Genomic DNA, 15,458 nt, shown 5'->3' with positions numbered 1-15,458 from the left:
CAGAGGGGAAAGCTTTTTGAGAGTAGGGCCTGAGGCTGGGAAGGATTTAACAGGTACAGTAAAGAGAGAGTGTGGGGGCCAGCAGGAACAAAGATGAGGACAAGTAATAGGATTAAAGGCTGGCCACAGGCCAGCAAGTAAGGGATGGCCAGTGAGGGACACCATTTTTAAGGTGGAAAAATTGGGGCAAAAAGTTAAATAAACATTGTGCTTTTTTAACCCCACCAGGACAGTATGGCTTAGAGGATAAAGAGCTGGCCAGACAAGTCTGCCTCTCTCCCATCTGTCCTCTGTGCCCCCTCTTCTCCAACCCTGCCTTCATCACTCACACCTGTGTGGCTTCCTTGCCCTCATCTCTGTCCACTGCACTCAGCTGTCAGAGTCCTCTTCCTAAAGCATAGGTCTGTTCAGGATGCTCCTGTGGCTCCCTGTCCCCTCCAGAATCAAGATGAAAAATCCTCTCTGCCCTTAAGAAAGCCTTTTGTTTCCTGGCCTCTTCCTAACTTCCTGGCCTTCTTATGGTTTGTGGCCTCCATGTACTCTACAGTCCAGTGACACTGACCTCCTGGCTGGTCCTTGCATGAAAAGCTCTCTCTCAATTCGATGCCTTTTCATAGGCCATCACCCATACCTGCAGTGCCCTCCCTCCTCATCACTGCCTCCTGGGAGGTCCCCACTTGCTTTCTGAAAGAAGCCTTCCCCTATCTTTCTTCATGTTAGTGCCTCTCCTCTGAGCCTGCCTCTGGTTTAGCTTGTTTGCTGTTTGTGCATATTTGTATGCTGTCTTCCCCGTTAGACGAGGTACTTGAGAGCAGGGACTGTCTTTTGCCTTTCTTCATGTGCCTGGTGCTTAGCACAGGGCCTGCCACGTAGTACATACTTAATAAATATTATTGATGTGACTCGAAATCAAGAAGACCTGAGCAAGTCTCTTCATCTCTCAATGTTCTGGACAACTCACTGAGACATCTCAAGTTTTAGAGAAGGTGCCACCTGCGTCGGTAGAGGGACTTTGTCCACCAGTGAGTTCCCTATACCAAAAAAATCGTAGGTTCCATCTCTGTCCTTTCTACTTGAATCTGGAGACAGTCCTGAGTCTTTTGCACATTTGCATCTAGTCCTTTGGAATATGGGCACGTGGGCCTGCATGACTTGTGAGGTCCCTTCCAACTCTGACATTCTCTGACTCCCAATCTCGTACTTTTTTCAGCTATTCAGAATCTCTGCAGAAGCAGAGCACAGGTTTTTAATATGATAAAAAGTGTTTGTGTACAAGTTTGACTTGAAATAATAGCGTGTGTATGAATTTGCTGATGTAATTACTGTTTCAGGTATTTCTTTTTTCTTAAGTCAAGGAAACTATTCCTTAAGAACAGTGGCTTGCTTATCATGAAGTTGTATTTCTCAAACCCAGTTCTGTATCATTGACCTTTAAAAGATAATGGAAAAATTATTCAAATTCACATGTCTGTTCTTTAAAAAAAATCCCCTATATGTATTATGAGGATTTTAAAGTCTGTAGCTATTACTACTTTATTCATTCTATGAATTCCACATAAATACAATTATATATGGCACTCTGACACTCTTAATTTGTACATGATAAACTGCTATGAATTTTATTTTTACTTGGAGACTTTTTGTGTCCTCCATGTTTTAAACCTAAATTTAATAATGTTGGCAACCTTTAGTGTTAACAGAGAATAAGTTTGTGATTGCTCATTCCTCTCTCCCTTTTTGGTGTTTTCATGTATTTAACCACCAGTTTTTTTCCTCTATTAAACTTCCCTACTTGTTCTTTGCTTTTCTGGGAATTTCAGTATAAGAATACTTAACTCGGTATAGGTTTCCTACTAATCACAGCCTCACCAGAGAGGCTGAGCAGGAACGAGCAATAGTGATTCTTGGTGAGCCTCCATCACCATACGGTCTGTTTTAATGGTCACTCCTAGCACCAGGCCGTGTTTGGAGCTCTGGGTTTCAACAAAGCTAAGACAGTTGGAATGATGAGAGTTTGATTGAGTCATGGACACTCTTGGAGTGATTAGCCTAGAGACCGGAAGTGACTTCCCCGAGTCTCACAACTATTAACAGCAGAGCTGGGAGGAGAAACCTGGTCTCTTTATGATCCTGTTGCACTGTTTAGTCTTAGAGTTGGAAGGATAGAGATATGGTCTGACATGAACAGGAATCCCCTCCATCAAATTTCCAATAAATAATCATCCAGCCTTCTCTTGAAGTCTGTTTGTGACCTTCCAAGACAGCCCATTTAATTCTTAGGAAGTTTTTTCTTACATTGAGCCAGTATCTTACCCTTCTGTGTGACTTATGGTTGCTGCTAGTTATGCCCCCCTGAGCCAAGCAGAAGTCTGATCTTCTTTCTGTCTGATAATCCTTCAAATTCTGGAAGGCAGCTATCATATCTCCCAACATCCCCCCTCCTCTTAATGAATCTCCATATGGCAAGTTTTTCAATCCCTGTACCATTCTGGTATTCTTCTGCATACTTGTCAGCTTGTCATTGGCCTTCCTAAAATGGAGCTCCTCAGACTGAATCCATAACCACCACGGCAGAGTGCAGCAGGACTAGCACTTCTCTCATTTGGGCACGATGCCTCTCTTTAATAGTTGATATGATTCAAACAGTCTGGTGAGCTAAAGTGTATCTAGATCCCTGAGAGGGACTCTAGTGCGTTTACCCAATCACAAGTCCATTGGGGGGGGGGGGCAGGGCAGTTCAGAAGAGGAAGCTAGACCAGCAAGCTTGGGTTCTTGAAGAGCCATGTAGCAGAGCCAAAGAAACCCTTACCCCAGGGTCATGCTGCCAGTGGTGGGCTACATCTCCGGCCTGTGTGCCATGCTCAAAGCTGTCTTTAAAGCTTGCCTCGTGGAAGTCTGTCCCTGAGCCTCAGGCACAGCAAGCCATGCAGCTCCCAAAGACCTTTGTTCTGCCCTCCTCCCATGTGATCCAGGGTGAAAGCTGAAAGCCAGGGATGTTCTGGCTGTTCTCAGATTAAATGCCAGCCTAGAAGACCCTGGAGTGCTATAGGGTTACTCCCTGAAAGTGTCATCTCATGTGAAGACCAAGATAGAAACAATAATTTTGTTTCTCCTTTAATTTATGAGAAATGACAAAATGACACTCAGCCTGAACAGATTAGGCCTTTTCAATGAAGAGGTAATCAGATCCGTATGATTTTAATCCCTGGAGCAATCCTTGGAGCAGCTTAAGTACATCCGAGCCCCCAAGAGGATCCTCTCCATGCCGGGTAATGTACTCAGTAATGGAAGAGTGCTGATGGCTTTCATTACCGCTCTTCCGTTAAGTAGAATTTCTCTGTTGCCTTTTAGAGACTGAACAGTTTCATTTAATTGCTTTAATGTTTCTTATTTTGTACTTCAAGAATCTGGACCAAGGGACAGTGTGAATTGTATCTGCATCATACTGTCCCTGCCCTTGAATAGTTGTCAGCCCAAACCAGGCTCTGTCCGTCAGGAGAGCCAAGTACCTCGCTACCTTAAAGGGAAGCAGGCCTACCTTCCCTCTAAGAATTGGATAGTTGCCACTGAGGCTCCTTGGTGCCTTCACAAAAGACTTACCTAAAGCTATTTAAAGGAATAAAGAGAGGTCCTGACTAAAGCCTAAGTCTCTGAGGATTGAGGTGGGACATTAATGTAGGAGGTGCATTCATAAAACTGGGAGAAATGGATATGACTGAGACGAAACTACAGTGATGAAGTTCTTTTTCTTGTCTGACATGTGGCCTCCTTTATAGACCCCTCTGATTCATGTTTTAAGAGCTGTGTAGTTTGAGAGTTTTTCTGCAGTGACTCACAGAGTTTGGGCAGCAAAGGAAGGTGAGGGGGGGGAAGCCACTGGCACGTGACCTCAGGGCACCTCAGGATCACTCCCTCCACCTTCACTAAAGCTTCAGTTGAAGGTTTTTAGGTAACTCGCTTGAGTTTCAGCATGCTTTGTGTGTTAAGATGGCCTCTTAGTGGTAAGACTTTGCTTTATTTTTAGCCGATTTTAAGAACAGTGGCTTTCTCTTCCCACCCCCATCCCGCCAAAAAAAGGGGGTTTGGTCTCAGGATCAGAGTTAAATAAATAAATGCTCATTGACAGTTGGCCTAGGGAAACAGGATGGATTATTCCATCTCGTGCGGCTAGTTGTGTCAGTTGGCACCCTGATCAGCCTCTGAGAAGCAGGCCCGGCCTGCCTAACGGTGGGGGGGGGCCCTCAAGCTATGATGCCCTCCCTCGAGGCATCAGATCACACGTGGTGCTCCACGGAAAGTGGAGGTGCTCAAGTACACAATCCTGTAGAGGTAGCAAGAGCGCTTTAAACGTTTTTACAGGGGTGACCACGTGGTCCTGGCTGCTTGGCTGATGCTAAGGAGGCTTCAGTCAGGCTCTTTCAGCACCAGTCTCTTCTCTGAGCAGCCTGCTGACTGTTCTTGGGAGTAGGCCTCAAAAAACAAGGTTTCCAAAGGAGATCGTTTTTTCCATGGTTTTCCTTTCATGAACGCATATTCTTAATGATTCCCACTTAAAATCCGTTTCCTAAATCTCCATTGGGAGCCACCCTAAACTATTTACTTTCAACTTGCTCTGTAAGAAGTGCTGTAAAAACGTTGCAGGAGCCCTTGATGAATCCAGTGTTGTCTTCAATGTTATTTCCTCATCCTTGGCTTTCTTGCTTTCAAGACTGTTTTAAAATGTCTCTTTACTCTTCACCTCTTCAGGTTCTCAGCAGTCTCAGTCGGTCCCCCAGCTTTAACCTCTTCTGCTTTACACATGGCTCCCAAACCTCCCTTTCAAGCTGCAGCCCCCCACACTATCCTTGCATCGAGCCTAGCTTATACTTTTTCTCCTGATCCTTCTCTTCTGACTTACCTATTTCTGTCCATTCATTCTGTTCTCCACATACTCAGCAGTCAGCCCAAACTGGCTCACCGTCTGCTTCTTGACTGTGGCCTGTGCTTTCTTACCTTCAGGCCTTTCTTTAATCCAGCCATTCTTGTTGCCTGTAATGTTCTCCCCTGCTCTCCCCCCCTCCTGATAAATTTGTGCCCATTCTCTGAAGTCTGACTTAGAATGCCTCATCCATGAAGCCTCTTCCTGATCCTCACATCTCCCCTCACTAACTGCCCTCTTGGGAGGAACCTCTCTAATGTCCACCATCAGGAAACATCTTAAATTATGGCTCTCTGTGTTGGGGTTTTAATTCCCCTACTGGATTTCAAGCTCCTTGAAAACATCGACTATGTGTCTTCTCTCCCATCTCTACCCTCTTATGAGTGCAGTGCCCTGCACACAGTAGGCCCATAAAGAATTGAATTAAATAAAATGAAATGTATTTATTTTTTCCAAGGAGGTTGGAAGGAAAGCTAGAAGTGCTTAAAGTGGGGGGGGACGACACGATTAGGAGGTGGCATCCTTAGAAATCACTGGTTCTCTATGAAGTGCCACAGTTTGTTAGCACAATAGATGGATCCTACTTAATGTGCCTTTCTACTTTGTAGAATTCAAGTAGACATTCACTGAGAGAATGTTTTTACACGACCATCAGAAACAACTGGAAAGTCATGTTATTAGATTCCCTTCTTCTCTATCCCTTCCCAGTTTCACCTCTTTCAGAACTATTTCATTATTGATGTTGCAGAGCAAAAAGCTTAGAAGGGCTTCTAAATTCTCACCTCTTTTCTTTATTAGGGAAAACATATTCAGATTTGTTTTAATTTAAGGCTTATAATGTTATGGTTGAGCACCTGAGAGGACTGAATACTTAAACTATCCCCGCCATCATGTAAGTCCAGTTGAGGTATAAAAAAATCTTAATACCCTTTTGTTGTTGAGATCAAAATTTGATAGACTCAGAGATGATCCCCGTTCCTGCCCTGGTTTCATTAGGGAAGAGGTTGTGTACCTAAGACCATTTTATTGGCATGCCTTTTTATTTTACTTAGCTATTGCTAAGAATTAACTTGAATTGAATTCTTGCTCCATCTCTGATCCACAGAAAGAAGTAGATGTGAAAGAAAGGTCTGTCTTTGACATACCTATATTCACAGAAGAATTCCTCAACCACAGTAAAGGTAATTGCTTCAGCTTCCCGGTGTTTGATTCCTCAGTCTGTGACTGGACAGCTGGCCTGAGTAAAGCAAGGGACTTCATATGCCCCAATGGGGGCCTAGAAAGCAGGGCTAGGTCTCATTCCTCACCCTAGGAAACCACGTGGCTTCTTCTCTGTCCCCCAACCTTTGCCATTCAGGGTGGCACAGGAAAGCAGGGATTGAGTCTGAGTCAAAGGCAATAAGAAAATAAGCACCATAAGTTTTTGAGGGGAAATGTGGCAGTAATTTTGCACTCCTGCACACTGATTCCATTTTTCAGGAATTCAGATAACTAGGATGGCGCAGACTTTTATTTTGTGGCCGGAGTCATTATTTAGACTTGAACTTAAAAACCATCAGGGTAGTTTTATTCCAGGCCTCGTGACTTGGGAGGCCTCTCAAAAGTTACTCCTGGTAGTGGAGCAGTGGGGCTTGGTTGGCAGAGGAGGAAACTTTCTATAATATAAGGTTGGGGGGGTAGGGTCACATCACAATAAGAAGACACTCCAGTTCCTGAAATGAATGGCTGTTGTCATTCCCTCCTGCCCAAACACCTGCTTCGTTGTGTTCAGTGGCCCTGGAAAGTATTAGTAGAGGGTGAAAGCATTGAACCCTGGCGGTTGCCATATTGAGAGTACTGCTAAGTTAAATTTTTTTTATGTATTCATTTCTTTAGTTGGAATCAAGTTATTTCTTCCAATTTTGTTTTATTATTGTAGTTTTTTTACCTTTCAAGTATAAGCTTGCATATAAAAATGTAAATGTAAGGAATACATTAAAGACCGCTAATAACAATTCCTATGTAAATAAAATTGTAAGCAGAGTAAAAAAAAAACTAAAAGGGATAATGAAATGGAGTCAAGTTAAACACATCTTAACTCAGATCGGTTTTGCAAAAGCTTATGAAAGTCCTACCCGATTTCTCAAAGATAACACATCCTGTCCTCCTCTTCTCCCGGCATTGTGCACTGGGTGTCTTCAGCCCGAGAAGCGGAGCTGCGACAGCTGCGTAAATCCAACATGGAGTTTGAAGAGAGGAACGCAGCCCTCCAGAAGCACGTAGAGAGCATGCGCACGGCTGTGGAGAAGCTGGAGGTGGACGTGCTTCAGGAGCGGAGCCGAAACACCGTCCTGCAGCAGCACCTGGAGACCCTGCGGCAGGCCCTGACCAGCAGCTTCGCGGGGGTGCCGCTACCTGGTGAGAACTCCTTGCCAACTTGGCTGCTTCTGGGACACTGGGAGTCACGGTGGTGTCGTGGGGTTCTTTGTAGAGGTGTGCCAAGAAGTAAGTAAGCAAATGAAAGAAGGGAGGATTGGAAAAAATTACCAAAAAAGGAATCTGAAACTCAGGCCTCATTGTAATTTTGGCTGTTGTGCATCCATTATGACTTCGGTAATTCTGCCCCACTTCTGAACCTTGGGACCCACAAAGCATTCCAGATTGGAGTATGTAAATCTCCGTGGGTCATTTCTCTACATTATTTTGGTTGAGGGATGGTTGTTTGTTTGTTCCTCAAACAATTGGTGTTTCCTGTTTTCTTCCCTGTGGAAGCGAGCACAGTGAAAGGCTGGTGGTGCTGCTGACTGGGTCCAAGGGCTGGTTGTCTCTGTTTGATGCAGGCCATGCCAGGGATCCTTACTGTTGTTGTCTTTACCTGAAACTTATGGTTGATTTGTGAGTCACATTTTCCCCATCATTTTCTTGTCTTCTCCCAACTTCAGGAAGTGGAGAGACCCCCACAGTGGATACAATTGACTCCTACATGAACAGGCTTCACAGTATTATTCTAGCTAATCCCCAGGACAATGAAAACTTCATAGCCACAGTTCGAGAGGTTGTGAACAGGCTTGATCGCTAGTGACTGGTAAGTGTTCTTCTGCAGTGTCAGCCTCACATTCCCCAATGGAAACATATTTGTAAGATAAGTTGAAGACCCCTAAGCAGTTATCTCCAAACAGAGGAAGCAGCTGATTAGAGGAAGGGGGGGGGGGAGCTTGTTTGCCTTTTTTCATCAGTCTGTAGTAACCAGTGTTGGGGGAAAGGTTTGTTACGAGAAGAAGGCCTCCATCCATCTGAACCTTTTTTGTGTTGTTGGTATGTGAGCCTTGTTCTTAGAATGGAGCCTCGGCTCTGCTTAGGAGATAGAGCTCTGGCCTTGGGGTCAGGAAGGCAAGTCTGAAGCCTGCTTCAGACATTTGGTATCTGTGTGACCCTGGGCAAGTCACTGAACCTTCTTTGTAAAATAGGGATAGCTCTTGGAGGGCTTTCCTCACAGGCCTGTTCCGAGGACCAAGTGTGATTGTATTTGAAAGTACTTGGCAAAGTCTAGAAAATGTTAGTTATTATTAAAGTAGGGCAGTGGATAGAGAGCTGAGCCTAGAGTCAGGAAGACCTGAGTTCAAATCCAGCCTCAAACATTTACTGGCTGTGTGACCCTGGACAAATCACGTCACCCTGTTTGCCTTAGTTTCCTCATCTGTAAAATGAGGTGGAGAAGGAAATGGCAAACCACTCCAGTATCTCTGCCAAGAAAACCCCCAATGGCGTCATGGAGAGTCAGTCAGGACTGAAAAGACTGAACAGCAACAGCATTGATTATGGCAAGGCTGGTAAGGTCTTAACTTACTGACTCATAAGAGCAGGATGACAGCTTGTGGGGCGCAGTGACCCCCAGGTACCCATGGCCCCGGGTTTGGATCCCGCCCCTCCACCCCCTCCTCCTGTCACCTTTGGTAGGTCAGCCTCTGAACTGTTCTTCATTCATCCATCACAGCACAGGGTCATAGAGTAGCAGGAAGTCTGCGAATCACCTGGGGTCAGATCCCAGCGTGCCCCCCTCCAACCAGACACAGGTGTTCTTCCTGCTCTGTAAAATGAAATGGCCTCTGTGACTTGTAAGAGATTCTTTGAATCCCCACATTTTACAAGCAGTCCCAGAAAAGGGAAGTCCTTGGCCCCCGGTCACACAGTTTCGGACCTAGGGCTTCTGCTTCCCTGTGTAGCACGTGTGGAAGCCCTGGAGTCGCGAGGCCCTTTCAGCAGCCTCCCAGCACCCCAGCCAAGCTTTTGGCTTACTCCCATAGTAGTAGATTCCAGATACCCCCACGCACAAACAATGGGAGAATTTCAGGTCCAGCCACACACTGACTGGGCTTTGGGGCACATTGATGGCCACGTACCGTACACATCCACGCTGTGTAGACCAGATCAGGAGTTAAACTGAGGCTTCCAGTTCGCTGCTTTGAAATTGAGGTTTGAGCCTTTATTACCAGTTTGCCAGCCATGTGGGTACACTCCATTCTCATGTCTGTGCAGCCCAGCAGGGTTGGGCCCTGAGTGGCATGTACTCAAGAAAATAAGAAGCCCTGGTCATGTGTCTGACAGAACAGTGACTGTTGGCAAAGACAAAAGCAGGCATGTCCATCCTTTCTGGCCGTGCCCTGTATTGGTAACCACACAGGGCAATTCGTTATACTTTATCCTCAGCTGGGCTTTGATGGGGAAAAGGGTTATTGTCCTTCCACTGAGTAGCCAGATGGAACGGCCTGTACTTCAAAGAGATGGCCTGGGCTCCCTGTAGAATCAAGAAGTGGCATTATCGCCACTGCTGATGAAGGGAACAGCTTGTAAATCCAACCCTGGGATTTTCAGGAACTCATCATCCTTCTCATTTTCACACAGTGTTTTCAATTAGCATACTTGTAAGCTTAAAAAGAGAGAGGTGGGAGATTCTGAAAAAAGACAATAATTGATAACACCGACTCTCCTCAAGTCCTTGTAGGCCAGTTACTGTGGGGCAGAGGAGGGGGGCAGGGACTAACGACTTTTTGTCTGGATGGTGTTGCCAGCATGGCAGCTACCCTAGAGTATGCCATAGGAAACCCAGAGAAGCTTAATTTTGCAAGGTTTTACCCACAGCTCCAGCCTACAAATATGTTGAGATGAAAAATGAGATGAAAATATGAACTGTTAGACCACTACAGATTCTTAGCCTCTGGCCACCCAAATGTGACTAAGAATAGCTATCTCTCTGCCCTCCCCCATGCCCCACCCCCAGATCTGTCAGATGAGACAATTACAAAGACTGTGATTAATTCTAGCTTGGCCTCATTATACAAATATGTACAGACAGCTAGGCCTGATGTCCCCAGCATTCATGGTGCAATTAATTACTCTGACACTAGCTTGGCAGAGGTTTCATCCACTGTTAGGAGCTTTGTGAGTGAAGGGAAGTTAATGGTGTGTAAGACCAGGCAAATCATAGAATCAGAACACCAGAGCTGCAAAGATGCCTTAGACCCTGTGTAGTTCCACCCCCTTGTTTTACAAAGGTGGAAACCAAGGCCCAGAGAGGAAAAATAGCATGCACATAATAAAGTCACAGTCTTTGGCAGAGGCAGGAGATGAACCCCAGTCCCCCTGAGATTTAAACCTGTACCTTTTTACCACACAAATTGGGAGGAGAGTCCAGATCCCCAGCAGAGTAGGAGGTCTGGAGAGGAGAAGTCATATGGGGATTTATGTGGACAGTTGTTGGGGGGAGTTTCTTTTCATTTTTACATAGTACTAGGACAGCACTAGAGACAGTGGGCCCCAGGAGAGGTGGAAGATTACTATAGGACAGGGCCTAGCCCACAGGAAGCACACAGATGACTGCATGGGGCAGTCTCTATGGACATTGAACAACCAAGTGGCCTCGAGGGCCTTAGGGAAAAGGTTGTTAACAACAGGACCTTCTGGGAGAGCCCACCATTCCTGATGGCAGCTCCCTTTGGTGTGTTTTCATAAACGCACAGTGCAGACATTATCCTGGCTATCATCAGAGCAGCTCACATTTCTCTAACTGTTGGAGGTGATAGAACAGCATGGGAGAAAGAGCACGGACCGGGGGATCAGGAAGACCTGAGTTGGAATTCTTCTTCAGACATTGACTGCCTGTGTGACGAGCAAGTCCCTTCCCCTCTCTGTACCTTAGTCTTCTTGTCTGTAAAACAGAGATGGTGATGATAATAGTGCCTACCTCACTGTGTGGTAGTCAGACTCAAAATGAGATGTAAAGCACTTTGAAAACCTTAAAACATTGTAGAAATGTCAGCTGTAATGCACAAACCATTTTCTGTATCTTAGCCTTGTGAGGTTAGGAAATACAAGTAGTGTGCGGGTAGAAGCTGAATCACTTTGCCCGGGGCTGGACCAGCATCAAACCCGGGTCTTCCTTCCTCCCTAGGACCCAGGGGGAAGCGGGCTTAGAATGGCAGCACTCAGAGGCTGACCCTAGCAATCAATGCATGGTTTTAGGAACTTGGCCAGAATGGATCAATGGCCTTCCTGATTTCAGATGATTGGAATGGGTAATATTTGTTGCCCATTCTGCACAGATTGTCAGCATTATCTGTGATTTTATTTTGTTGTAGTGCATGTTCATATGAAGTTTTACACAGTACTTATTTTAGATCATGTGCACCCAAGAAATGTCTCTGTATTCAGACATAAGGTCCATTTATAGCTAGAGGAAACTGGAGTTGGTGTAGACCACACATTCCTTGGACTGAGACGCCATCCTAATTTTAGAACCCTGGACCCAGTCCCTGTGGGCAGCTTTTCTCTCATCGTAGGTGACCTCAGGCTGCCCTATTCAGTATCCCCACTGCCCTCGTGCAAAGGCAAGGTCACACCACACATAGAAATACCGCCACAAACACCTTGACACAAGTTACCTCTGGCTTAGCCAAGCCCTGGAGTCTTGTTCAGCCTTGCCCTTTCCTATTTACTTTCCCAGAAAAACAAGAAACCAGCATTTTAGGCATAAAGCCCTGCTTCCCAAGAGACGCTCACCCTTTTCTGTGTTTTCCTTGGCCTTGTCCACAGGTGCTGTGGCTCCATGATGTTCTGCAAGTGATTCTGCTTGTGAGGAATGAGAAGCCATGAGGGAAACAGACTGCCAGGGGCGGAAGGGACCCATGCATGCATTCCAGCCTCCCCCACCCCTGGAAAGCCATCAGAGCACCCCAAGGCACGTTTGGACGCCCCTTCCACTGCTTGTCCTTGCTGGCTCTCAGGGCCTCAGCTTCCTCTCATTTCAGTTTCTATTGCAGAGAAAAGGCAAGATTTCCTCCTGGAGCCACACAGAATGGGTGTCCATGCCCCCGTCCCCAGGGCTATTCCAGTCACTTTCTGTTTTTAAGTTCCATCGCTGACACCTCCACCCTCTGCCAGCCAGCCAGGCCCCATGGGAGAGCTCCTCCTTGGCAGACACAATTTCCCTCCATGTTAGCCTGCTGCGACATGGAGATCATGTGTTCTGGTCATCAGTGCCCTTCTGGGTTCTGACTGGAGTTGGTTTCCCAGCCATCTCTCCCAAGTGTATGCAGTGTTCCATGGCCAGTAGGGCTTCTGTCACCCCTTCTTTTTTGGGGAACACTGCCACCAAAGAGAAGGTTAATGGTAACAGGAAAGCACTAGTCTTTCCCATTTGGCATATTGAAAGTTGTCAGTGTTTGATCTTGCATGGAAAGTAAGGATGTTGCTATTCCATATATGCTGATTCAGGGACTCAGATGAGAGACCCCTTGTTTACAAAGAGAATCTCTCCTCCTTCAACACAGACTCTTAGGCTGAATTTCCCTTGCCTTCACCTTCCATCTGTAGCCTGTAGAAAAACAAATTGATACAGAAGGGGCAGCCTCCTTTCTCTCCCCACAGTGATTTGTGTTTTAGCTGCAGGGCCAGCCAGATAAGGGTTTCCACTTGCTTACCTCAGTCACTCATGGAAGCACAAGTGGCCAGCTGATTGTGGCTACTCTTCCACGTGGCCTTCAAGTGGAAGGAACCGGGCTGCTTTGCAAGAGCTGCCAGTATGGGGCTCTCAAATCTTGGCATTCCACTAGCTAGTTTTTCCAGTGCATCATTTGCCTGTTGGTTTTTAATCTCTTGAGAAAAAAGAGATGCCCCTGTCCCCCATCCCCCCAAACACTCTCACACACACACACTCTTACCCTTTTTTTATTTGCATGGCATTGAGCCCTATTCATTGTGGCTTGAAAAAGACCACCACTGAGCAGCTTAGACTTTGTGTTCATAACCTGTAAAAGACCGTATCTGTTGTCCAGGGACCAACCTAGATTTTCACGGAGTGACCCATAAGCTGGCCACTAAGTGGTGAGTACTTTGACTGTGGTTACCCAGTTAAAGAATTAGGTGGGAGCATACTTAGCATTCCCCATTCACACCATCCAGCCATTCAGTGATAGAAAGTGGAAGTGCATCATGGCCTAGCCTAGTCATGTAAACATTAGCCAATGACAAGTAACTGCTTCTTCCCTCCCATCATTTGGCCCCTCCTCCCCATGCCCCTTGTCACACTATAGGGTGGCCTTGGTTCCATGCATGCCTTGTGTTTATTCTCAGGCTTCGTTAGAGCCTAGAGCCTTCCTTCAGGTACTCAGTCTCGGCACACCTCTGGCCGCCCGGGAAGTACCCCTCTCTAGTGCCCCAGCTTTGATTGTTGTGAAACTTCCTTAGCCGTGCTTTTGTGACCCAGAGCAGCATTGCCCCAGTGAGGGGTGGCATGTTTACAGAATCAGTGATGAAGAGAGGAATTGCCACCACCAGAAGCTCTGCAGAACCTGTGAACACACACATGCAGTTACATACCCAGCAGGCTCTCCCAGGTGACCCATCAGGTACTTGAGAACAAATCTTAATGTCCCTTCTCCTCCTCAACCCCCTCTTCCCCCAACACTGAACAGCTATATGAGATGTTAGCAGAGATTGAGCCCTGCTTCCTGTCTCCTGGTGACATGGATGTGACTGTTCTTTATTAGGAAAACTTTTATTTTTGTTGTTGTTGTTTTTTCTTGTCAAGATATGAATTGTCACCTTCTCCATGTTACAGAGTTTTCCCTATTGTTTAAAAAAAAAACTCCCACAAGAGGCAGCTTTGGGGACAGGGAGTCAAACAAAAGGTGTTTGCTGAAGGGAAGAGAAAAATCCGTGTGTTGTCCCTGTGTCTGGAGTGCTTGATATGCCAAGTTTTTCCGTACAAGTGTCTCTGTAATTATGCTTCTAGATTTTCTTTGTTTTGTTCATTAGAAGTTGATGTGCTTGCTTGACATTTGTTTCATTAAAACTTTTCAACATTGAATCCATTTTGATTTCATCTTAACTGCATTTTAATGAGTGAAATCCTATCATTGCTGCCTTTTGTCTGAGACTTTGTCGACTTTACATTAATCACCAGCCCTGTTGTGCCTCCAGAAGCCTTAACGTATTCATTTTACCAGTTGCTGATTCAAAGTATGTCTTAATATGTTGGTAAGTTCTGTTTCTTTTAATACATAGTAGTAACACAATGAGCCAGAATTCATTTTAATGTAGTAGTAATACTCCAAAGTTGAGATGGAGAAAGTGAAGTCTAATGTTTGTAAAGTTGGTAACTAGATTTCAGTCCCCATGATCAGATTTCTTCTGATGGATGAGAGTGTTTAAGACACCTGCTTCCTAAGCATCAGGCTGAATGAGCTTTCTATGAGCAATTCATGGGCAGCTTTCACATGTGTGTTCTGAAAAGCACTGGGAATAGAGACCTAGACTCTAATCCTAGGCTCTCATGGTGGGGGGGGGGGAATCCTACATGTGCTGTGCTGCTCTCAGAGGCTTGTGCAGAGTATATGCAGTAAAAATAGCATTCAGGTCTAAGGTTAGGAGTGGTAAGCTCCCTTTTTTCCAGTGTCCAGTATGTGGCTTCTTACTCTCTGCTGACCCAGCCCCACAATAGAAGACAGTATAGGATAGTGAGAAAAGAATATGGTTTGGTACTGGAAAACCTGGGTTTAACTCTGGACTCTGCTGGTCATTTGGTCTCGCTGGGCCTCAGTTTTCCCCATCTGAAACATGAGAAGACTTGGCCCCTAAGGTGCCAGCTCTAAATCCTGTGGTCCCGGTGGAGGTGACACTGATGTGTCTTAAGATTGGTCACCAGCCCAGTGCCAACCCGGTGTGCTTGTTGTCTGCTGGCAAGCTCAGAAAGCCCCCACACACCTGCACAGATAGCTGACAGGTCGTCTTTGTGTGACATTGCTCTCCAACAACCACACCGAGCTCATCCCTAAAGGCACAAGGCCAGCTTCCCTCTGAGTTGGTGGTGGCCCGCAATGTTTGGTTTAAAATCAACACAAATAAGCAGGAACATTTCCGACAGTTGCTTCCTTAACTGTTCCACAGCTGTTGAATTAGAAGGCTGTGATAATGCTTCTCCTGGGAAGGGGAAGATTGGGATAGGCTTTGGGGCTTCCTGTTCCTGAAGCCGGATTTCCTGTCCAAAAGGGAGGGGATTTTAATC

The 15,458-nt window shown here is 45.9% G+C and overlaps 1 protein-coding gene across 4 annotated transcripts in view; it reads left to right on the top strand.

Moving 5' to 3' along the window:
- Positions 1-14,261, top strand: part of HMG20A (high mobility group 20A) — an 81,028-nt gene extending 66,767 nt beyond the window's left edge. For all 4 annotated transcript variants that reach the window (XM_078150763.1, XM_020975155.2, XM_078150762.1 and 1 more), the window contains 4 exons: positions 6,024-6,099; positions 7,100-7,315; positions 7,840-7,982; positions 11,987-14,261. In XM_078150763.1, the coding sequence (XP_078006889.1) occupies positions 6,024-6,099; positions 7,100-7,315; positions 7,840-7,976 (429 nt within the window). In that variant the 3' untranslated portion in view covers positions 7,977-7,982; positions 11,987-14,261. The remainder of the gene's footprint in view (positions 1-6,023; positions 6,100-7,099; positions 7,316-7,839; positions 7,983-11,986) is intronic.
- The last annotated feature ends 1,197 nt before the right edge of the window (positions 14,262-15,458 follow it).

The sequence above is a fragment of the Phascolarctos cinereus genome, unplaced genomic scaffold, assembly GCF_003287225.1.
Source record: "Phascolarctos cinereus isolate Bilbo 61053 unplaced genomic scaffold, phaCin_HiC Scaffold_3;HRSCAF=262, whole genome shotgun sequence".
Classification (NCBI taxonomy): Eukaryota; Metazoa; Chordata; class Mammalia; order Diprotodontia; family Phascolarctidae; genus Phascolarctos; species Phascolarctos cinereus.
This window is presented reverse-complemented; position numbering and strand designations above follow the sequence as displayed.